Source organism: Sturnira hondurensis, unplaced genomic scaffold (genome assembly GCF_014824575.4).
Source record: "Sturnira hondurensis isolate 20B ecotype Veracruz unplaced genomic scaffold, ASM1482457v3 Scaffold0013515, whole genome shotgun sequence".
In the NCBI taxonomy this organism is placed as follows: domain Eukaryota; kingdom Metazoa; phylum Chordata; class Mammalia; order Chiroptera; family Phyllostomidae; genus Sturnira; species Sturnira hondurensis.
In genome coordinates, this window is record NW_028086146.1 from 5,646,036 (window position 1) to 5,669,123 (window position 23,088).

Genomic DNA, 23,088 nt, shown 5'->3' on the forward strand with positions numbered 1-23,088 from the left:
GAGGTTGTGGGGTAAATAATGCTAAGTAAGAGTGACTGAAGAAGAAAGCACTGGTGTGAAAAAATATATGCACCTTTATATAGCTAAGCATTTGCAGCATTTGCAATAGCTAAGGCATGGAAATAACTTAAGTATCCATAATGGAAGATGTGATATTTATATATATACACACACACATATATATATATATACATACACAGATACACACACCCCATGGAACTTACCCAGCCATTAAAAAGAAAGGATATCTTGCCGCTTGTGACAACGTGGATGACCTTGAGGGTAGTATTGTGCTAAGTGATGTGAGTCAGACAGAGAGAGACAAGTAGCATATGATTTCACTTATATGTGGAATCTCAAAAGACAAACAAACAATAAACAAAGAAAACAACAAAAACAAAATCACCAAGAGAACAGATTGGTGGTTACCAGAAAGGAGGGGAGGTGAAGGGAGTGCAGAACGGGTAGAGGGGACAAATTGTGTGGTCGTGGATGATAACCAGATTTACAGGGGTGAGCGCTGTGCACTGTGTACACATATGTGTAACACATGAGATACATGTAATCTGTGTACCAACTTTAATAATAATAACAATAAGGCTGCTTGCCGTGCCAGGCGAAGAACCACATTTTTGTATGTACCACTGGGTTTCACGCTCCACCAGTCATCGTATCACACAGATGCTCGAACCCAGGTTTGTCTCTCACGGCTTCTGCTTCTCCTCTCACTGGGAATTCTCCTCCATTCTCAACTTATGAAATTGTACTTTTTCTCCGTTTTCACTTTTGAATATGCACTTGCTTTTGAAAATGGATCTAGGTTGGATATTTTTAAGGGGGTTATATTTTAATGGCTTTGGGAGGTTAATGACTTGTAAGGTGGCCCAGCCAATAAGTAGTGGAGAGCATCTGTTGACTTCAGTAATAAATTTCAAACTTGCTTAGGATTCTGCTTCTGTGTCAAATTTGAGTTTCTCCAGTGAGTCTTTTGTATCTCAGATAATTTATATCTTTTGGGGGAATTATTTAGAGTATTTTTTTCTTTCAAACAAGTGGTCTTCATAAAGACCAGGGCAGATGGATGTATATCACACTCAAACATCTGGATCAGACAGGGCATTTCTGTTTGATGTTTGTTACAGAAATGGCACCATCAAATATTAACAACTGTTTTATTGTGATCTTAACATCATGTTGAAAACATTCCTTTCTTTTTTTTTTTTTTTTCTTTTCAACTCAGTGTCATCGCGCTGACTGGCGGAGACAGGAGAAGTAGATGTCCACGCCCACAGACCCTGGTGCGATGCCCCACCCAGGGCCTTCGCCAGGGCCCGGACCCTCTCCTGGACCAATTCTCGGGCCTAGTCCAGGACCTGGACCATCCCCGGGTTCCGTCCACAGTATGATGGGGCCAAGTCCTGGCCCTCCAAGTGTCTCACACACTATGCCTACAATGGGGTCCACCGACTTCCCGCAGGAAGGCATGCATCAGATGCATAAGGTAAGACTCGACTCTCCTGTCCAGTCTTATCTTCTGCGGGGTGAGTAGTGAATACCCCTGACAAGCCCTGTCCGTCTGTTTCTACTATTTTTATGAGAGAAGCTAGGTCTTTGTCTTATCTTGAATATTATTAAAAACATACATTCTGAAGCTTTTTTATTGTTACAGATGTTGCACTAGTCGGAAATATCGGATATTGGCTTTTCAAAAATGTGAGATAGAATATACAGCTCTGATAGTAAAATTCTGTGACTTATGGGTTGCACCTATTTTGGCCTGGTGAATTAAGAGTATAAGTGAAAGTATTGATTTTTTTTTAACTGTACGTGTTTAAGTAACTTACATTATCCACAAATGAACACACTGAAAATTATTCTTTCTTTAAAATGTTGGTATTTATTTTAAAAATTAGATCCCAAAGAGTAAAAGGAAAATGAGTCCCCCCTTAAAGATTTTAAATAGGTTCTAGGGAATCCCTAAAAGGCACTTCTCTGCCTCTCCGTGATGGAGCTTCATTCTGGGAGAGGGGTCTGGTTCCGCGGCGCCCAGGTCCCATTGTTTGTTTCTGGACTGATGCTGCAGGGACCCTCCGTTCACGGGACTTGGGTGTTGCTGCAAGGATGGTCATGTTGGTACAATTCAGGCTGTCACAGAAGGTGCAAAGAAGAGAAGACAGCCTTTTGAGAAAGTAAACAAGAGCCTCAGAGACAATTTGCTTTGAAAGTTAGCGAAAGCCAAAGAGACTGTGTGAGGCCATTGCGTGTTACCTGAAGGTCATGCCTGATGAGACAGGTAGAGGTTTGATATCCCTTTGGGATGACATTACAGGTGGATAGGGTGGTGGGGTGCCGCTCGATGTTAAGTACACAAGCCATGGAAGATACTGGTTTAACACTGAACTATGACTGCAAAAATAAATACATAAATAAAGCAAGTCTGTCCTCTAATTGTAGAGGATTGTAGGTCAATTTTAAGGTAAGACCCAGAAGAGAGGATTGCTTTTCGACAAATTTGTGACTTGATGATTTCCATATCAGGAAAGTAATATTACTTATTTTGGAAAGTGAAACCATACTGAGATAAATAAAGGAAATGGTTAATCCTGCCTTCACCCCCAGGTAACACTTTATTGCATGTGCTTTTCACACCTGACTTTTCTCCATGTTCAATAAAAATCATATACAGATGTGATTTTTTAATAATTCTTATTTTACCCTAATAAGATCATATTTGTTATCTATTAAATTGCTCTGCTACTTCCCTGTTTATATCTAAAAATATGTTGTAGATGTCCCTATAATGTCCCCAAATTCTCTCCTTCAAAAAAATGTTTTTTAGCTTGTCATTTATCTGAGGAAATAAAGCTGTTTGTTTTTTATATCATACTTTTTAGCAGATGTATTGAACATATAGACATATTGAAATCATTAAATTGTCTTGTGCTCATATTAAATGAATTTGGAAGCTATATTATAGATCTGCTCCTTGCAAACCTTAGTCCAGGTGGATTAAATAATTTCAGAATGGGTTAAGAATGTCTCACCTCTACAACAAAAGATAAAATTTCAAGGAAGTATTTACCTAATCTGTGTTATTATTTAAGTATTTAAAAGTTAGCTGTACAAATGAGCGTCGGGTCAGAGTTACGTTTTTGCCCTGAGTTGTTTTTATTGGTAGTTGTTTCTTCTGGTCCCTTCTGTTTGTTACGTAGCATCTTTGTCGCGTTTTCTCATATCCTCTGCCCCCATCCATGCTCTTGTTTCATTTTGTTTTGCTCTCATTCTGCAAATTGTGCATTTTTTGCCTTTCTGGTTTTCCTTAACCCCCAGCTCCTCAGATGATCCCCTGCGTGAGGACATGTTTAATGCCTCAGTTCACACCTGCTGGCCAGATGCCTTCCCTTTCTTAGATTCTTTTTATGGGCAGCTTTATTCCTTGTCTTTCTCCTCCTTCCTCTGAGCTTCAGCTTTTTGCTTTTTAACATTGCTGGAAATAAATAAACAAGTGGCCTAAATGCATCTGCTGTGTTGCTTTGATTTCCTCTCTATTATTACTATTTAACACACTCAGAGACAGTCTTTATACCAAATTCTTCCCATTTTTCTTCTGAACATCCTCTTTATGGTAAATTTTTCTTCTTTTCAAACGCATGCTTTAGACTCTGCAGAAATTAACTTTCCTTTCTCCAAAACTGCAAACATTCATACTTTCTTGCTCGAAGTTATTTGGTTTCTATAAACTCCTGGAAATATGCCTTTCAGGCTGTTTCGAAAATTGCTATTCCAGTTTGCGGAGGCATAGACTTTTCCTTTTTCAAACATATGTTCTGTTGCCCAATTCTGGATTGGATTAATGTCAATTCAATAGCTATTTATTGTGTGTCTCTTCTGTACTGGGCCCCAAGTCCTGTTTCCAAACCTTGTGTTCTTAATTTTTTTCCAAATTGTGCCTTTAACCTTTCCAGTCTTCTTCCGCCCGCCGCCCAGCCTCACCCCTGCCCCGCGTCTCCCTTCCAACGTTCATGCACCGTGGCTCCCTTCCAGCGATCACGCACTGCGGCTCCCTTCCAGCGTTCACGCACCGTGGTACTGCCCTGTCTGTTTCTCTTCCCAGCTGCCATGGAACTTCCTGGTTTCAACTTTTAAACTTTCCGTAGTTCCTTCCCCTCTAATGACAAAAAAATTACCGAAAAAATAGGTTATCACAGACATTTCAAAGAGTCTTCCTTCAGACTTTGGACTAACATCAACATACAGCAGGTTTCGGGACTTACTTAAAAGGGTATGGAAGAATAGCTTAGATCTGTAGACCTTGTGAACAGGATTTTGTTCTTATTTTCAGGCTCTGACGTGACATAAAAATTTAGCTGACTTACAGATAGTTTTGATGATCCTATTAGTGTAGTCTTTTTTATTTTTTTGTCCCCACCTATAAAATATGTGTAATGTATAATGATGTGCAATGTAGGTGTAAAAATAGATGACTATGGAATGGGTAATAGATGACTGAGCCCCGATTTTGAAGACTTTAGAGAGGGATCTTAAAACTCCAAATAGAAATTTAAATAATGTATCTTAAAGAGGCATCTAACCAATGTGCTTTACCTGTTTCAGCCCATGGATGGCATGCATGACAAGGGGATTGTGGAAGATATCCATTGTGGGTCCATGAAGGGGACCGGTATGCGGCCGCCGCACCCAGGAATGGGCCCTCCCCAGAGCCCAATGGATCAGCACAGCCAAGGTCTGTAATGCTACATACTTGGTGTTGGCTTCCGAGTGTACTCTTTTGTCTTTTGATTGGTCTTTCTAACTGTGACTTCCAGAGAACATGTCTAAGCAAATCGAATTCAGCAGGTTTCTTTTCCCTATAGAAATCCTCCCCAGCCCCACCAACACAACTATATGATTTATATAGTCAGCTTTATCGACAAAATCCTAGTAATCTTATTAGCCTCCACAAGTTAAAGCTCTCGACAAAGTGTTTTATGTACTTTATTCAAATTTTTTATCATGAGCTTGTAGGGTAAATAATGTTATCCCGATTTCACAGATGGGGAAGCTAAAGCTCAGAGAATTTCCTTTGCTTTCCTAAGTTTACACGACCTGTAAGGTGGCAGGGCCCGAAGGAGAGGCCTGGTCTGCCTCCCAACAACAGTGGGGAGGTGAAGGGGAGCTGAGCCACGCATGCCCCTTGAATTGCACATTCATGCATCGTCTGTAAGGTGGCTTTTTCTGGCCGTGGGATTAGCTGTCGTTGCTGGTGGGTAGTTGTATTGGACTTCTAGGGCTGCTGTAAGAAACTGCCACAAACTGGGTGGCTTCAAATAATAGAAAAAAATCATTCTCTCACAGTTCTAGAGACTTCAAGTCTGAAATCAAGGTACCAGCAGGGCCACATTCTCGGAAGGCTGTAGGGAAGAATTTTTTGCCTCTCCCTAGCTTCTGGTGGCAGCCCGCATCCTTAGAATTCCTGGGCTTGTACATCCGTCATTCCGATCTCTGTCTTTGTCTCCACATGACATTTTTCCAGTATGCCTGTCTGTTTCCAGATTTCTGTCTTCTGTTAACAACTGGATTGGATTAAGACCTACCCTAAAACACTATGACCTCATCTTAAGTTGATTATATCTGCAAAGACTCTATTTCCAAATAAGGTCCCATGAACAGGTACTAGGGGCTAGGGGTTCAACTTACCTTTGTAAAGGACACAGTTTAACCCATAATAATGGCCAAATCAATATATGGTATATGCATATTTCTCTTCTTGGTGCCTTCTCCCCTCAGTCTTGAAGGCATGTGAAAGATAGCTCAAGCTCTTTTGAATACAGTGTAACTTGTTTTCAGAAATGATTGTATGGTCATTTCAACATGCAAGGAGTGTGGTTTAATCTAGCAGTAATTAACCTTAATATGTTGATTTTTAAAAAGATTTTATTTATTTATTTTTAGAGGGGAAGGGAAGGAGAGAGGGAGAGAAATTTCAATGTATGGTTGCCTCTCGTGTGTCCCCTGCTGGGAACTGGCCTGCCACCCAGACATGTGCCCTGACTAGGATTCGAACTGCGATCCTTTGGTTCACAGGCCAGCACTCAATCCACTGAGCTACACCAGCCAGGGCCCTAATATGTTGACATTTTAATTATAATTCAAAGTTTATGGTTTATGTGTTGATTTGTATATTCCTTGAATTTAATGTGAGTTCTTTTCCTCCATTCATGATTAGACAGAAATCTAACCACCTCAGAGAAGATTTTTGAGTGTGAAGATATAGAAAAATGTAGTCAGTTTTTTAAAAAACTACATATATGTATATATATGTTGTAAATATATATGTTACATAGATGTATATGCAACTTACAGTGGCATAGAGGTGCATCTTCACTCATATGCAAACAACTTTTTGAAAATCCCAGACTGTGATCTGAATTTTGATGACAGGTAGGCATAACTATTGTAGATGACTTATAAAATCTTGACCATATCAGAGAAGTAGCTTGAACAAAGTCTTGGGACTTTTTGCAGTCTAAAAAGAAAAAAAAATTGACCCATTCAGTGTTAGAATGAATTAAAACAACACTTTCAGGTTTATCACTTCAATTCTAAAGAACTAGGTGTGTTCACAGATCTAATGTAGCTCTAATTTTCCATATGTGGAAGGGGTAGAGAAGTTATATTCGGTGATTCTCCAAGCCAGGTGCTTACTCTATCTGCTCCTGGCTTTGCACTACCTCTAGTAGTGGGCCACTGGAAAACTCCTAAAGGCATGAATTATAATTGAGCATTTTTACTTTTATGTTTCTTCACATTTCTTGCCTTGCTTGGTTCCTTTCTTCAACTGAAGAATGAAGATATTTTTTGTACTCTCTAGAACTTGGCACCAATATCTAACACAAAACTGGGTAAATAACTTAGCATATTTTATTCAATTAAGTAGAGAAGTGAATCTATGTATTTAAAAGGCAACAATTTTAAATAACTCATAATTTTTGTATAATTTTAGCAAATTATAATTACTTGGAAATGCAGAGGTCTACATTAAATAGAATCAGAATTAGCATGTAATATTTTTCTTTAAAATAGCCAAGTGCATTATAAGCTGGGGAATGAGTTATTTAAGAGTATTTGTTACTAAGTAGTATTGGTATAATGCAGTCTTATTTAATATGATGATTTAAAAAGAATTTAGACTCTGTAATAGCATGTATCTTTAAAAACTCTGTTGTAGAAAGCCATTTATAAAACAAAGAGGTACAGAGAGGTGTGGTATTGATCAGAAAGCTGCCGGCTTTAACTACCTAGCAACCTATTAGGTTATTTTAAGGTGTTGGTTGAGAAGCAAAACCACTTCCTTCAATAAATACTGAGTTATGTACCTCATGGTCCCAATGATAACAGTGTTTATTTTTAGTCCATTGGGTTGGGGGAAAAAACCCTCCAGAGGCAAGTATATGATTAGTGTTTGCCTGTATGTGCATGTATGTGTGTGTAAAGAGAAAATTCATATACAGTGGCACTTAGAAATTCAAGATGATTAAAAGGAGAGAGGCAGTTGCTTCTCTCTGTGGCATGGGGAAACTGGGGAGATTATGGCCCTTGAAGATGAGGGAAGAAAAACTGCTACTTTTTTGACTACTTTTGAATGAGCAAATGGAACTAGATTTCAAAAAAAAAGCAGCTTCTGCATCAATATTATCATCCTCTAGACAAAAGTACGTTCATTCACTCTCAGGCAATTTCTTCACTCTGTTTTCTCAACTAAAGATAATTACCCAAATCCGTTTCATTGTTTCATCATTTAGATCTTTTTTTCTGAAGTTTTATTGCATGCTAGTCATCTAGAACAACAAAAAAATCTCTCTTTTTAGCTGAAACACTGTCACACTTTTAGTATCATACCACTGAGGCAGGCAATGTCAAGGAGGGAGGAAACTGGGGAGGTGCCCCAGGGCTAAGATAAAGGACCTCGATACAGGACAGAGACCCTGTTCTAAGACTGGTTGTTCCCACTTTCTGGAAAAGCACTGAATCATGGTGAATCATGACTGCACCTGTGCAGAAGATGCTACAGGACCCCTGCTTCATTATAATAGCATTATGATAAATTAACACTGTAGGACCCCCTTCCCCCATGGCCAATCAAGGAAAATCATGGGAGACCACATGCGCAGTAGCTTTAAAGTAATATGCTGACTTGCACATGCACAATAAAACTCCACAAAAAACTAGCCAGGAAAGATCTGCCCTATAAGAATAGAATCCCTCCAGCCCCTGAAGTCAATCTCTGCTCAGAGTTGGCCCACTTCCGTGTTCTGTGGACTGTACTGTCGCGTAATAACCTGCGCTCTCTCTGCTGTAAACTTTCTGTGTGTTCAGTTCAAACTTTGTCCATGATCACCAAAAACCTGGTTACCTGTGCCCATCTGCAACACTGTAATAGAATGATTCAGTTAACATCCCCTATAAATCCTAGGAAATGATTTTTCCCACCTTCAGTTTCTTCTTACTAAAGTTGAGGTGAAATTCTGTTTATTGATTAATTCTGGGAAATGATTTTTATTCCACTCTCAGTTTACTTTTTAGCAAATTTTTGAGGTAAAATTAATTATTGTGCATAATGTAACTGCCTCACCTTCATACCTTTGCCTTGCCCACTGTTCCTAGTTTACAAGAGATTTGATAAACAGCATTATACAGTGGAGTTTAGAATGGATTGGCTAACATTTTGGTTCATTATAGTAGGCATCCCATGATTTATCATGGGTCAGCTCTAACTGATAACCTTAGGAATTAGGAGAGACCAGAAAGCAGGAGACATGTGACCCATTTTAACGTCTACTTGTATCCCTTCCGCTATGAAAATGTCATTAGCTTTGGTGGGAAGTTTTTCTCCCTGTGATAGGGAGAAAAACTTCAGGATTGGCTAAAAGGCATCAGGAAGGTGCTTTTGTAATGAGCAAGCTGCCATTTTGCATCAGCATTACAATTAGAGAGTCAATGTAAGCCTCATTAAAAAGGAAGGATGTCATTAAGGACAAGAGGAAGTTAAGTGTATGTTATTGATACTCTCTAAATGTTTATTGTTATAAATAACAATATACTGGGATTAAATTCCTGCTGGTCTTGCAGGCTGGTTTCGGGACATTTTCTTGGCTAATTTATAGTAACCCTATAGAACCCTAATCACTGTGTGGTTTTCGTGCCCTGTGGTGGAGTAGGGATTTGGGGAACAGAGAAGTTCTGTTTCTCTTCAGGACCTCGTTTCTCTGAAAGGAGTTCTACTTGTCACCAGTTGATCACATAAAGCTCACTCTTGCTGTAGGGGATCAAGCTAAATTTGTTTCCCTTTCTAAATGGCAATCTGAGATAAAAGGAACAATATCCTTTACTCTCTGTAGTCGTGTGAGTGGTGATGGTGAGTCCCCGGTCTGTGACGGTCACATAGTGTCAGGCCCCTGTGATCCCACATCGGTGCACACAGCCGTTTCAGCTCCAACTTGACCCAGGTTCAAACACACAGCACGTGTCTAGCAAATGCCTGTGTGATGACCTTTGTGATAATTGGGACACGAGTGCATTTATTAAAGGGCAACGACCTTTAATCTAATATTTTATATTGTGACTTCATTAATTAGCACTTAGTTTGAGTTAAAGGCAACCTTTCAGACCGCAGCCGGCCACTTTCGTCCATTATTCATCTCAGGTCTCCCTCCAGCAATGCACAGCCATACGTTTGTCCAGGAATTCTCTGGCTGAGCTGCACAGTTCAACTCGTGGGATAAGTTCCTTGTGATTTTTGTTCGTTTTGACTTTTCTTCCTCAAGAAAAGCATTCTTAAATTTCCCACTGAGGTCTCTTAAAACCCCTACTATTCACTCTCATTTTTATGTATTGTAATCGTCTAAAAGATTTTAGAAACGTTTAAGTCTTTAATTTAAAACCAATAATTAATATTAATACTCATATAAAACCAATGAATATAAGACTATGAAAAGAGAATACACGTTGGAATCAGACAAATTTTAATTTGGATCATGGAGCTGCTGAGACCTAATGGGATGCCCTTGGGAGACTCACTCACTCTCTGAGCCTCAGTTTCCTCATTTAAAAAAATAAGGTATATATATATATCTTCTGAGATGTTGTGAGGATTAAAGAAATAATATATGCTCCATTCCCATCCCTTTAATTCTCCTTTTCTTGCCATTTCTGTGCTCCCACCAGCCTGATATCTTGCCTACTGTGTTCACTGTGCCCACACGGAAAAGTCCCTGGGGACCAGTTATCCCCAGACTCATAACCAGTAAATAAACCCTGACAGATAATCCTTACATAATAAATACTCCAGCTCCTTACCCTTTCCCTGGGATAATTCCGAGACAAGTTATTTACTTCGTATCTCAGAGCCTCTGTTCAAGATAAATCTCCAGGCACCCAGGGCAGCAGCCGGCTCACCAGCACACCCCTTCTGGACTGCCTGCCGTTCCTTGTACCCCCCTTCCACCCCCTGCCAGTGTCCTGGCACCTAACACGTGAGTCACCTGCACGCCGTCTTCCCATCAGGCTCTGTTTCCAGGGTGAGCTCAAGCAAGAATGTGGACAGTGCCTTGCATCATGTCTGCGATGCAGTAGAGATGCCCAATAATCACAAATTATTCAAAACGTGCATGATAATAAAGCGACATTGGCTATTGCCGTAAGAGACCCTTCATTTCTCGTTGTGATGCAGTAGACACCTTTAGGTTGTGTTCTTTAGGTTGGAATGCCTTTTAATGTATAATACTACCCTCTGATGCCTTTCCTTGGATGGACAGCAGCCACCAACAAATTCCCTGCAAGGACACGTGTGGCTGTTGATCATTTCAAATGTGACCAATTCCAATGAAGCGTGCTATAACTTAGCATGGGAAAAAAATGTGAAATATCTCTTTAATGATTTTCATATTCTGAAATGATAATATTTGGGATATGTTGAAGTAAATAAAATATACCATTAACATTAGTTTTGTCTGTTTCTTTTACTTTTTAATATAACTATGAGAGCATTTTAAATTATATATATTGATATATGAACATTTTGAATTATGTGTATTTGATATGTAAATTTGAAGCTATAATTGTATAGTGACTAAATTATGCATACGTTAATTTTTTATCAAACAGTGCCATTATGGAAAGTTACCCAAATATTCAGGAATGTCTCCTTCAGGGTCATCAGGGTCAGCCTGTGATCTCACCTGTGTTTTCTCCTAGGTTACATGTCGCCGCACCCATCTCCCTTGGGAGCCGCAGAGCACATCTCCAGTCCTCTGTCGTCGGGAGGCGGCCCTACCCCACCCCAGATGGCGCCAGCCCAGCCAGGGGCCCTCATTCCTGGCGATCCACAGGGGATGAACCAGCCCAACAGAGGTCCCTCGCCTTTTAGCCCTGTCCAGCTGCATCAGCTGCGAGCTCAGATTCTAGCTTACAAAATGCTGGCCCGTGGCCAGCACCTCCCTGAAACACTGCAGCTTGCAGTCCAGGGGAAAAGGACGTTGCCTGGCATGCAGCAGCCGCAGCAGCCACCCCCGCAGCAGGCACCCCCCCAACCACAGCCTCAACAGCAGCAGCAGGCCCTTGTTAACTTCAACAGACCATCTGGTAGGTTCATGTGCAACCAAATGAATAATGTGATGGTCCAACTTGAATGAGAAGGACTGCTAATGGCACAGAAGCACTGGGATGGTGTAAGCCCAGGGCTGCCTTAGCCAGTTGTTGTACCTAGCCGTCTGGCTCCCTCGTCTTGCTTTACTTAGTTGGCCAAGATTTTTTATCTTTTTTGCTGTTAGAGTCCTGGAGCAGTGCTTTTTAACCTTTGGGAATTCTGTTGCAAGCTGCAGACCTAGGAACAAAAACACCATCCCCATGGTTTTACATTATCTTTCAAGAGATTCCAGGTTTGCAGGAAGCCCATCCACACACCCCAGGTTAAGAACCCTGTACCCAGTGTGTACCATTGCCCAAACACACCTCTCTAATCCACTCTCTTTGAGCCATTTTATGTCCATTGAGTTATTTATTTCTACCCCTTTTTGTTGTGAAAAGCATTTGGGGAGGCTTCCAAGGAACATACCTGCAGTGACATAATTGTCAAGTAAGAAAATCAGAAACAAAGGGAAATAGAAGTTGAGGTTGGCCTGCGGGCTCCTCAAGAGTTCTCACAGTTACTGCAGCTGAGCGTCCAAGATGACTGCAGTTCCCTGCTGGTCAGGGAAGGACTTGGGGTCAGGCCCCTAATTCTCACCATTCAGGAGGAAGTGCCTCACTGGTTCACAGGACACAGGCCCATGTGTAGCCTAAGCTTGTAAAGTAGATTTTCCAAGTGGAGTTTTTTTTTTTATTATTGTTGTTATTATTATAAGAGGCACTCATGATAGAGGCATCAATGACATTTGTTCAGCATAAATAGAGTAACAGAATCCACATGGCCTACTTCCTACACACCCTGGCATCAAATCCGAGACTCTGACCTTATGTCGCAGGCACAGATGAGGTAGTCCTTGAGTGCCCTTCTAGAGGGCTGGCTTCGTCCCACTGGTGGAATTCAGAGGAACAGGGGGATGTAGGCTGACCTTCCATGAATGTCGTTTTCCCTGGGAAAGTTAAAGATAAAGTTCCAGTTGTCTGGATACTTGCACGTAGCAGATACTTGACATCCTAAAAAAACAAACAAACAAACAAACAAAAAACAAAAAAAGAAGCACCCTGTGTGTTTTCAGGATCATTTCCAGAAAAAGGGGCTTCATTTTTTTAACCCAGCTTAATGTCTGTCTGTTCCCTCCACCAGGCCCCTGTCATTGGGGGGATTCATTTTGTCACTCTCGGCTCATGTCTTTTGTATTTCTAGGAGTCAGCCTTCATTAGTAATGAAAATATCTGGGCGGATCATGTTTTATGCCCGAGTGGGCAAGGAGGCCTGGAGGAAGGGGCAAAGGAGACACTTTCTGTGACCAGAGCAGACCCACGCCTGTCCCTGGGAAGGGAACCGCACCTCATAGCCCCGCTGGGCTTTTCCCCAAATCTCAGGTTTCCCAGGGAGATGATAGATGACCTTAATTGACAGAGATGGTTTTTTTGGATTGGCATTTAGAACAAGTCAAAACAAGGGAAAAATTTTTAAGTTAATATTGCCTTTTATTAACTGTTTTTAATTTATCTTTCCCCTCTTTTTTAAATTAAAAAAAAAAGGTATAATTGCTTATAAATACCTCTACTAGTATTTCAGAAAAAAAATAAGTTTAAGTATGTCCACTTGTCTGGAGGTAGCTATGATTTCATTTTTCTTTTGTCCTGTTTTCTGTTGGCGTGTGAAGAGAATCTCCGTGGCCATGGTGGGCGGCCTCAAACGTGCCCCAAAGCTGTCAGTCACCCCAACTGACATCATCACAGCAACCGCTGGAGAATCGCAGTTTGACTGGAGGAGCCGCACGCTGAACAAATAGCTCTTCCGTCCTGCTACGGGCTCCATTCAACTCAAACCTATCATTTTCCTTTTCATTTTGATTCATTTTTCCTCTGAGAGAGCTAAATTAAAAGAAGAACCGAAAAAGATTTGGGTTTTGAGGGGAGGCAGAAAGGGCATAGTGGTAAAAAGTAAAAGTTTTATGGCTGGGTTTCTTCAGGATTTGTCCCCGCCCATTTACCCCACTTTTTTGTAGTTATGTAAAGTTTCTTGGTATGTTCAATTTAAGTACACTTTATTACATTTCCTTTTTTAATCCATGGAAACCACTTAAATCCTATTTAATGCACAGAATTGTTATTTGCATAAATATCTTTATGTGCCAGAATTCAAACTGGAGACTGAATGCACAGAAATTCTGTACATATGAGACTTAGGTGCTTTAATGAGTTTGTTTCCCTGTTTCTCAAAACCAGGCGTGAGGTGCACCCTGTAAAGACCTCTCCCCTTTGTAACTGCACCAGGACCTTTCTCAGGAGTGTCAGGGCCTACCTCTCTACCTCTGGGTGTGGACTGAAGAGAAAGCAGATGCATTGCATGCCTCTGACAATTAAACCTAAATTGCTTACATTCAAGAGAGAGTAGGAGATAAGCTAAAGAATGTGACTTGCCTTCCCTCTGCAGATACCGGGGAGGGGTCTTATCCTTTAGCAGAGATGATCTGCCTCAACGGCAAACCAGTCAGGCAACTCAGCTGCTTCAGCTGCCCAAAGGGACAGGCACAAAACCTAGTGCAGAGGTAGTGACGTTCTGAGCGTTCTGTGCGTGTCTAATTGTGGCAAGCTGCATCCAGTCCCCCAGCCTCTGCAAATAGAAGTTTTTTATATAATCTGTTGGACAGAGTAGAAAATACATCCACGCAGTAAATGAACTTGTGATGCTTATTAGTGAGGAAAGGAGTTTGCTTGTCAGGGGCTCTGCTAGCAGATTCCCAGGAAGCACATGGCAAGCCGACTTACCTGAGTATGTGTGGTGAGGTGCGTTAAACTGTAGAGGCATTCTGAAGTTCGCCGTAGAAAAGAGGACTTCCCAAGTGGCCAGCAAATACGACACCGAGTTCCCTAAAAACCTTTCAGTCAGGCTTCTCTGTCTTTGTGTCCTCAGTGGTTGAGCACATGGCCACATTGCCTTTTTGGACCCTCACTACCACCCTCTGAGCTGGGTGCTGTTATTATCCTTATTCTACAGATGAGGAAACTGAGGCACAAGGGCCCGAGTAACTTGCTCAGGCTCACACAACCAGCAGGTGATGCAGCTGAGGTGAAACTTACCGTTCTTTGGGTACAGGGTGCTTTACGTGGACCTGCTTCAGAGCGAGTACTTTTTAAATTGGAGATTTGGATACGTGAGTCCATGTTTGGGGCACTCTCTGCTTCTCAATTTCAAGGATCATTCAACCAGATGAGAATATCTCTATATGTATTGATTAAAGAAAGTCAGCCATGTATGTATCAGATTTAGTTCAGAGTCATTGGCTAAAACACCTAGATTTGGAATCCAGGATGTCAGACATGATCTGGGTGCCTATTATTATTATTATTATTATTATTTTGATAAAATGTGGTTTTTGAAAATAGTGACCTGAGTGTACTTCAAGGAGTCATCACAGGGTTCTGCATAGGTATTTGCAGGCTATAATGCTGAAAAAAAAAAATGCCCAGAAAAATTGAAACTTGTAACACTGTTGCACTGTTACAGCTTTTGTTGATGAATTACTTAAAGTTTCAAAAGAGAAAAAAACTTTCAGAACTGAATTTAAGGTCATTATTATATTATCTTCTCAGTTAGACCCCAATTTTCTTTTTTATTAAAGGTGGTAGTTTTATTTTTATTATTTAGTATGCTATACCAAGTCTTCAAATATATTTAATTCTTCCAGTTTCTTGAGCTTATTAAGGAGATTCATAGAATCACAGGGAGTTAATGTTGGAAATCTCTGTCTCCTCTCTTTGGCTGCATCACACCTAAAGCACTACAAACGAAAAATATATACTGTTTTTAAAGACCTTTAGGGAAAAAAATATTCTAAAATGTCATTGTAATGCTTTAACCATCCTGAGGTTTAATGTTTAGAAATTGATTTTGTACATATGGATGAAAGAAACCCTAAGTGTAAAATATTATGAAAAGCTATGTGTTATGTAAAAGACCTCTTATTCAGAAAAAAAGAGAAAGTAATTAATTAGTTGAAAAGAATTTTCTTACTATGGTAGGACACTAACAGTGTCTAAAATAAAAAATAAAAATAAATGTATTTTTCCCTCGCATTTTTTTATCAACCTCAAGAAATCTTATCTAGCTCTATATCTTTTAGAAAGTTTTACCTAATTTAGAAAGAAGGGAGAAAAGAGAACAAGGACACCACACACATACCCCTTCCCACCCTGCCCCGTACACACACTGTGGTTTCCTAAGCAATCTGATCTAATTATTCGCATCGTCCTTTCAAACTGTTTGCTTATGGCGGCCTGTATGTTGCCATTTTGGCCTGATTCTGAATAGTGTTTGCTGAACATTGAATAAATGTGTTCAATTTTTCATAATGTATGTCTTTGTATGGTTAATTATTAAGTCATTCTGAAGTATATAGATTATTATTTGTTGCCATTTAATTATTTTAATTTTTCTTGGAAAAGACATAGAAAATACTTGAAAGACTGTGTAAGAGAGGTTTTGACATCTACTTACTGAGGCTTTCTTTTCTTAAATTTCCTAAGTTATCTAGTGGCATCACTTATTTTATTTATAATTTTGAATTAAGTAAAAATTCACTTAGGAGGAGAAATGGGTTACTTCCTATCTTAGGTCCATACTTACCAATCAACTCAAACTCCTTACATTTGGTGTGGGCAGTTGCTTTAAATTCACTTATTAAGTGCATTTTGATAAGGCCAGTGAATGTGTGTCCCTTTATTCTGATAACATGAGGAAAATGCTGTCTTTAACCTTAATATTTGCTAGTTTTCATTGGGTGGAATGAGCAGATTTTTTTTTCCCCACACTGAATGTTTTCAGAAATATTTCCCAATATGCAGTAAAAAATTGAGGTTATGAGATGCACCGACTTAGTATAAAATATATTTTATAGGTGATCAGGGAAAAGTGGGTGCCCCTCTGAGTTCACATTCGAGGACCGGCAACTCCTGGCTGCCTTTGTGAAGCCTGGTTCTAACGCAGGGCTCTTCCAGGGGGCCCTGGGGTCCCCCCCAGAGGGGCTTGCCTGCAGTTTGCAAAATGTGGTCCCAGGACCACACCCAGATTGCATCGGACTGTTAGGTTATTCCCTTACTTTTTTGAACTCTGAATGCACCTCTAATTCTTTTAAAAATCCACTGTAGACGTACATTAAAATCTGGGAGTCCACTCCTTAATCCGTTTATTACTTAGAGTCATTTTGGGGCCATTTTCAGCAATGTTTATTAGTGAATGTCGTTTTCCTATGGAGATAGATGCTAGATCTTTTTATTCCTCTTCCCTCCTTCCACGCTTTCCTCTCTTCCCCTTCCTCGTTTTTCATTTTTCTTCCCTCCTTTTTTTTTTCTCTTGAGATATTTACTTGTCCCCATCACTGGGCCCCAGGGGACAGTGGGCAGGCCTGCTGTGGCCCTAGGTGGATGACCCGCTTGTGCTGCTTGTGTTGCTCTTGTCCTGCAGGCCCCGGGCCGGAGCTGAGCGGCCCCAGCACCCCGCAGAAGCTGCCAGTGCCTGCACCCAGCGGCCGGCCCTCACCTGCGCCCCCCGCAGCCGCGCAGCCACCCACGGCCGCCGTGCCCGGGCCCTCTGTGCCGCAGCCCGCCCCTGGGCAGCCCTCACCCATCCTGCAGCTACAGCAGAAGCAGAGCCGGATCAGCCCCATTCAGAAGCCACAAGGCCTGGACCCCGTGGAGATTCTGCAGGAGCGAGAATATAGGTAACGCCCCCTGCCCCTGGGAGAGGTGAAACTGCTGTGTTCTCACAAGGACCACCGAGTCTGGGGGGTGGGTGCAGTGTCTCCTAGTGTTGTGGTTGTTTCCTTCTCCTGGACGAGGGAAAGCCCGAAGGGAAATTGCAGAGGCCAGCCCTCATGCTATGAGAATGATTTCAGTACGAAGTCGCTGAGAAGTTTTTTTTTACCCGTTGAGATTGTGGGGGTGACGGGGTGGCAGGGAGGGGTGCGAGGGGAGGAGAATTCTCTGATAGCTGTAGTTTAGCAGGACTGTGATTTCTCACTCATTTAGTCAGAAAACATCTATCAACTCCTAGGACGCACCAGGCACTGTGTTAGGCACAAGCCCAGCCTGGAGCTCCCAGGGACCCCAGAAAGTGGCCGCCTCACATGTAGGTGGTGCAGTGGTGCCCTAGTTTGTCAGCTTACCCTTGAATGGTGGCTATGAGCTGGCCGGATGCTGAGTGTGTTGTGTTGGCCTGACCTTCAGGTTAATGACACACCTAGTGATGCTGAAGCACACCTTGTAGCTTGATACATTTTTTGTTTAAATCCATGCATTCCTTCGGTCTATGCCTTGGTCCAACTTTAGGAGTAAGCCCTCTGTAAGTGTCTTCATATGGGCTTTTTATTTAAACTCTTCCTCCCAAAACTTGATTGTCATCTGAATTGGTACATTCATCTAAATCAGGGGTTGGCAAACCTTTTCTGTAAAGGGCCAGGTAGTAAATATTTTACGCTTTGCAGGGCCATATGGTCTCTGTCGCAACTACCCAGCTCTGCCCTTTGAGTGAGAAAGCAGCCATAGACAATAGTGGGCTGGCTGTGTTCCGGTGGGATTTTATTTACAACATGAAACTTGGGCAGGATCTGGCCCACAGGGTGTAGTTTGCAGAACCCTGATGTAAATAGTTAGGGTAACTAAAAAGGGAGCCCAGTAAGTATGGAGGCAAGATTAAAACAAAGCTAAGACCGTGGTGTCTGGAATTAGACAGAAAGTATGCTCAGTCTGTCACTCACTAGCCACATCACCTTGGTCAGGTTACGTCTCTTTTTCATGACTCAGCTTCCTCATGTGTTAAAAGAGGGTATTAGAGTGTTTCTCATGGAGGGAGATAAAATGACACAAAGACTTTTCATGCATATTAGCAATTACTATTATTTCCAAATTATGATTCAATTTAAGAGAAAATTAGATTTTAAAAATCAAAGATTGTGTTAGTAAACAGTGTGTAGGCTCCTTCCCGAAGAGTGTAGCTGGTCTCTCTGTCATTGCCGAGCCTCACTGTCATTGCCGAGCCTCACTGTCATTGCTGAGCCTCACGTCGGAGCTTTGACGGCGCTGTTTCCAGCGTTTCACGTGTCCCTACGGAACTAGCTACTCCTCATCAACTGATATTTCAGTGTTGACAGGCAGGTTTTACTGGGCGAATAATTGCTATGTATTATAAAGTTAAATATTAGCAAATATTTCTTGAGCAGAAAAACTGTGTTTACATGCAGTCCTTTCTTTATGTTGCTATAAAAAAGTATGTTTTTAAAAGACAGTAAATGAGATAGAGAGTGTTGTTTAGTTACTCTAAAATTCTGACTTCCTATGAGCAAACATTTATTTTTCAGACCCTGAAGGTACAAAGCTACCAGTACCTTCGCTAAGTCATGTGAATTACTCTCATCACATCTTAGATGCTCACTGTACCTAGAAATATGTCTGCATTTTACCCTCATTCAGCCTGTGTTGCGTGTCTGTGTGTGTGCCTTTTACTGAGGCTTACATTTTCTTTAGCATTTCCACCAGAATTTTAACTGCAGGCCTTTCTTGCACTGAGTTCATTGTAGCACCTTTTCTGGAACTGATCTTAGTGGATGGTCTCCCAAAGTGTACAGACTTGAGTTGTACTATTTGGCCTATTCCAGTGTGTGAAAGGCTTTGTCCTTTGCTCCTGTAGAAAGAAAACCAGTGTCAGTCTCTTTTAAACTATAAGCATTGTAAAATGTAGTGGAATGGTTATTTTTCATGTTATTATTTTACATGATAAATGTCTCCTTTCATAAGGCTGCCTGGCTTTTGAAATGGCTGATCTGGCAACCCTGGGTCCAAACTGCTGGTGGGATTTTTGGTCTGGATTTTCCCGTGGCCGTCTGGAGGAGAAGCGCCGGTTTGCGCTGGCTGAGTGGCAGGGGCATCTTTTATCTTCTTTATAGAGCCAGAGCTGGCCTCTGCCTATGTGAAGATGAATGGTTCACCTGCTGAGATTAGCTAAATTTGTTCCCTAACGAAGGGTTAGATGGAGTCCCTTCGGCACTTGTAAAAACAGCTAAGAAGCTTTTCCACTCTCCTCTCTTTGAGAGAATGGCTTGCTTCACCGTTAGCATTGGTAACGGGACGGTCTAGTACATCTTTACCTTCTGATCAAGGATTTGAGCAAGGTCTGAAAAAATCTCTTTTACAATTTTATAAACTTAGTCTGAGCATGATGTTCATTTCTTTGACCATTATAATAATCACTAATATCATTTATCTTGTCAATGAAAATTGAAAGGAATTTGTCAGAATATTACTTTTTTTACTTTTTTATCTTCACCCAAGGATACACTTACTGATTTTAGAGAGGGGGTAAAGGAAGGAAAGAGAGAGCAAGAGAAACATCGATGGGCTGCCTCTCATCCATGCCCCGACCAGTGGATGAACCTGCAACCCAGGCAGGTGCCCTGACTATAAATGGAACCCATGACCCCTCAGTCCATGAGACGATGCTCCGACCAACCAAGCCACACCAGCCAGGGCAGAATCTTAAATTTTTTAGTGTTAAGTCCCTTGGCTGCTTTTCCTTGTTCAACATAAAACCAGGATTATGACAAGTTGACCTTCTTTATTTAATGATAGCATGTATATGTTTATGTCTATGAATATTTTATTGCAGATCTGTATAGTCTCTAGTTAAAACCCTGGTTTCCCATTTAAATTGGATCCTTTCTCTTACAATGGAGCTTTATTGCTTTTCTTCATAGTAAGTGTCAGAGGGATGCTCACAGTGCTTTTTGTGTGGCTGTGTCTTGCCTTTCTGGCACACTTTCTTCGCCCCATCGGTATTCCTAACTTCAGTTCTTCCATTAGAGTTAGATGTTCTGGGCACAAGTGTTCCAGGCATTGTCACGTTAGCATGTCAGCCAATTCCACGAGTGTTCATGTTGCGTGGGTGGTGCATTTCACATTTGAAGGAAGAGCTCTCTTTAGTGTGAGCTCAGAATCAGTTTGAAGACAGTAGTGTACCCTCCTTGCTTCAGGAAGTAAACATAATCTGTTGGGTTTTTTTTTTTTTTTCGTTTTTGTGGGTTTTTTTGCCCTGCCCTCGTATCCATTCCGTCTCAGAAATTACCAAGGGCCACTTTACCAGCAGAGTTACAAAAAGTCAGTCTCCCTCTCTCTTTTTTTTTTAAAGTGTCACTCAGCTCCTTGAAGGAACAAAATGTACCAGTGTCATTTTCTGTTCAAATAACTCTCCTACAGGAATCATAAACTTCTCCTCTGGACCTGAACAAATATCTGTTGCCTTTAATGGAACTCTTTTTCTTGCCAGAACAGCCACCCCTCTTGATTTACTGCTCAATCTGTATGAAAAACTTGAGTGACCTAATTCCGCTTCAATTTTCTGTGCTCGTGAGGACACTAAATGAGACTCCTGCAGTCATGCAGTATTACATCTGTTGTTGTTTCGTGAAGTTTAGAATCCTGAATCTCTTTATCGGACTACCTGCTGAATCCCATTGATAGGAAGATGAAATTGTCTGGAGAGAAGCATTATTTAAAATGAAGATTTCTATTAACAACCACCACCACAAAAAGACAAAATTTTCTGTGTTAAAGAAGCCCTGCCTGTACTTTTGTCCCCACCCCCACTCCCCATGTGCTGGACTGAATGCATGTAATTTTACTATGGAAACTACCCTTTCTCATCTCCTATAGTTTGTGCGTTTATACTTTGTACTTCTTGCCTCCCTTCATAAAAGAGAGATTCTTTTGTGCTGGGGAATCTGAGATTCACTGACAAATTACTCAGCCCGTGGAGAAGCAGTCATTTCAGGAGGAAGTGCACCCTCCCTGCCTAGCTCCTCACCCACTCCAGTGCCCCAGTCACCCAAGGCTGCGCCCCCACTAGTCCTTACCTCCTTTCTTCCCCTCTGCACTCCCCAGCTCCCACCTGACCAGTGCGGTGTGATTTAATCTCTATACTGTCAGCCCAGCTCTCCTAAGATTATTTATTTAGTCCTTTAGAAGATTAAGGAAAAAGCAGCTATTACTTTAATTTAGCACCTGACCTACTTTGTCAAAGAAAGTAAACCAGAATACCAAGGGATAATTTGGGCTCTGGAATTTTCAAATAAAAAAAAAGACTGACAACTTCAGGACCAAGGAAGCAGAATAACCACACTGGCGGCCCTCATCTCGCCCCACTAGGATATTAATTTTCCCTGTGTGATGGGCTTATTCCGCAAATAAGATTGTGTCAGATTGTTTCAGTTTAGTTTCTTTCCTTTAAACTGTATACTGGGAAAAAAACCCACAATAGGCTTTCCTCTTAATGGCTTAACTGTTAAGATGTATGATCTGTTGCCATACAAATTTGCCATACAAATCTGGAGATTTGGAGCTATGTGGCTAGTCAAGAAATTGAATGGGATAAATGAAGTAGATGTTTGCTTTGGGCACTGAAAATTTTTAAAAAGACATGATAATAATCTTGCATCAGTACTATAAGGAACGCAGAAGAAGTTGGGAGAGTTTAAACAATTCGTCCAAAAAGAGAAATATGATAGAAGCTTATTATTGTTTGGACTAACAGACTTTTAGTCTGTTACAGGGGTAGACCATTTACTAGTGCAACTGTGTTGATACGCACAGCCGGAACAGGGGCACAGTAACTGAGAGAATACTGTAGTGATGCGTCATGGTGATAAATCATTCAGTAAGTCAGAATTAATAACTTGTATATCAAGTAAAATAGGAATCTGGCATAATATCCTTTGAAGTGAAGTCAATGAAAGACAATGCATTTCCTTTACTATCATCTTTAAAATTTTGAAGAAGAGGACATTCTATTTCTCTGCCAAAGCAAACAACTGTAAGTTAAAAAAACAACAACAATCATTTTCATACTTGGGCTATGTGAAATCTTAAGACAGGGGTGTCAAGCTCATTTTCACCAGAGGCCGCATCAGCCTCGTGGTTGCCTTCAAAGGGCCGAATGTGATTTTAGGGCTGTGTAAATGTAACTACTCCTTAACTCGGGGCAAGGAGCTCAGCGATGCCGCCGGGTAGAAACAAGGTGCTGACCGGATGAAACAAGGTGGAGGGCCGGAATCCACCTGCAGGCCTTGTGTTCGCTGCCTGCTTCTTAAGATGTTTTTTAGCATCTAGGTCACAGGTTTTACTGTTTTGCATTAATATATATATACTACATCATGGTAAAGGTTGATAAAACCGTAATACTAATTTTTAACAAACTCCTTATCAACATTTGTCATTGAGATTGAGTAATGTTCTCAGAAAGTGTATTTTAATTACCCCACAGTGGTGTTGGTTTCAAGCAAAGGGGGGGTCTGTCTGAAAGGAGGGATCCTTTACTAACCCCGTGAAGTCGACATGTTTATTAATATTGCC

The 23,088-nt window shown here is 41.1% G+C and overlaps 1 protein-coding gene across 5 annotated transcripts in view; it reads left to right on the forward strand.

Annotated features, from left to right (window-relative positions):
* SMARCA2 (SWI/SNF related BAF chromatin remodeling complex subunit ATPase 2) overlaps positions 1-23,088 on the forward strand; it is a 166,081-nt gene that overhangs the window by 13,772 nt on the left and 129,221 nt on the right. For all 5 annotated transcript variants that reach the window (XM_037061731.1, XM_037061735.1, XM_037061734.1 and 2 more), the window contains exons 2-5: positions 1,241-1,501; positions 4,615-4,744; positions 11,254-11,640; positions 17,156-17,411. In XM_037061731.1, coding sequence (XP_036917626.1) covers positions 1,277-1,501; positions 4,615-4,744; positions 11,254-11,640; positions 17,156-17,411 — 998 coding nt within the window. In that variant the 5' untranslated portion in view covers positions 1,241-1,276. The remainder of the gene's footprint in view (positions 1-1,240; positions 1,502-4,614; positions 4,745-11,253; positions 11,641-17,155; positions 17,412-23,088) is intronic.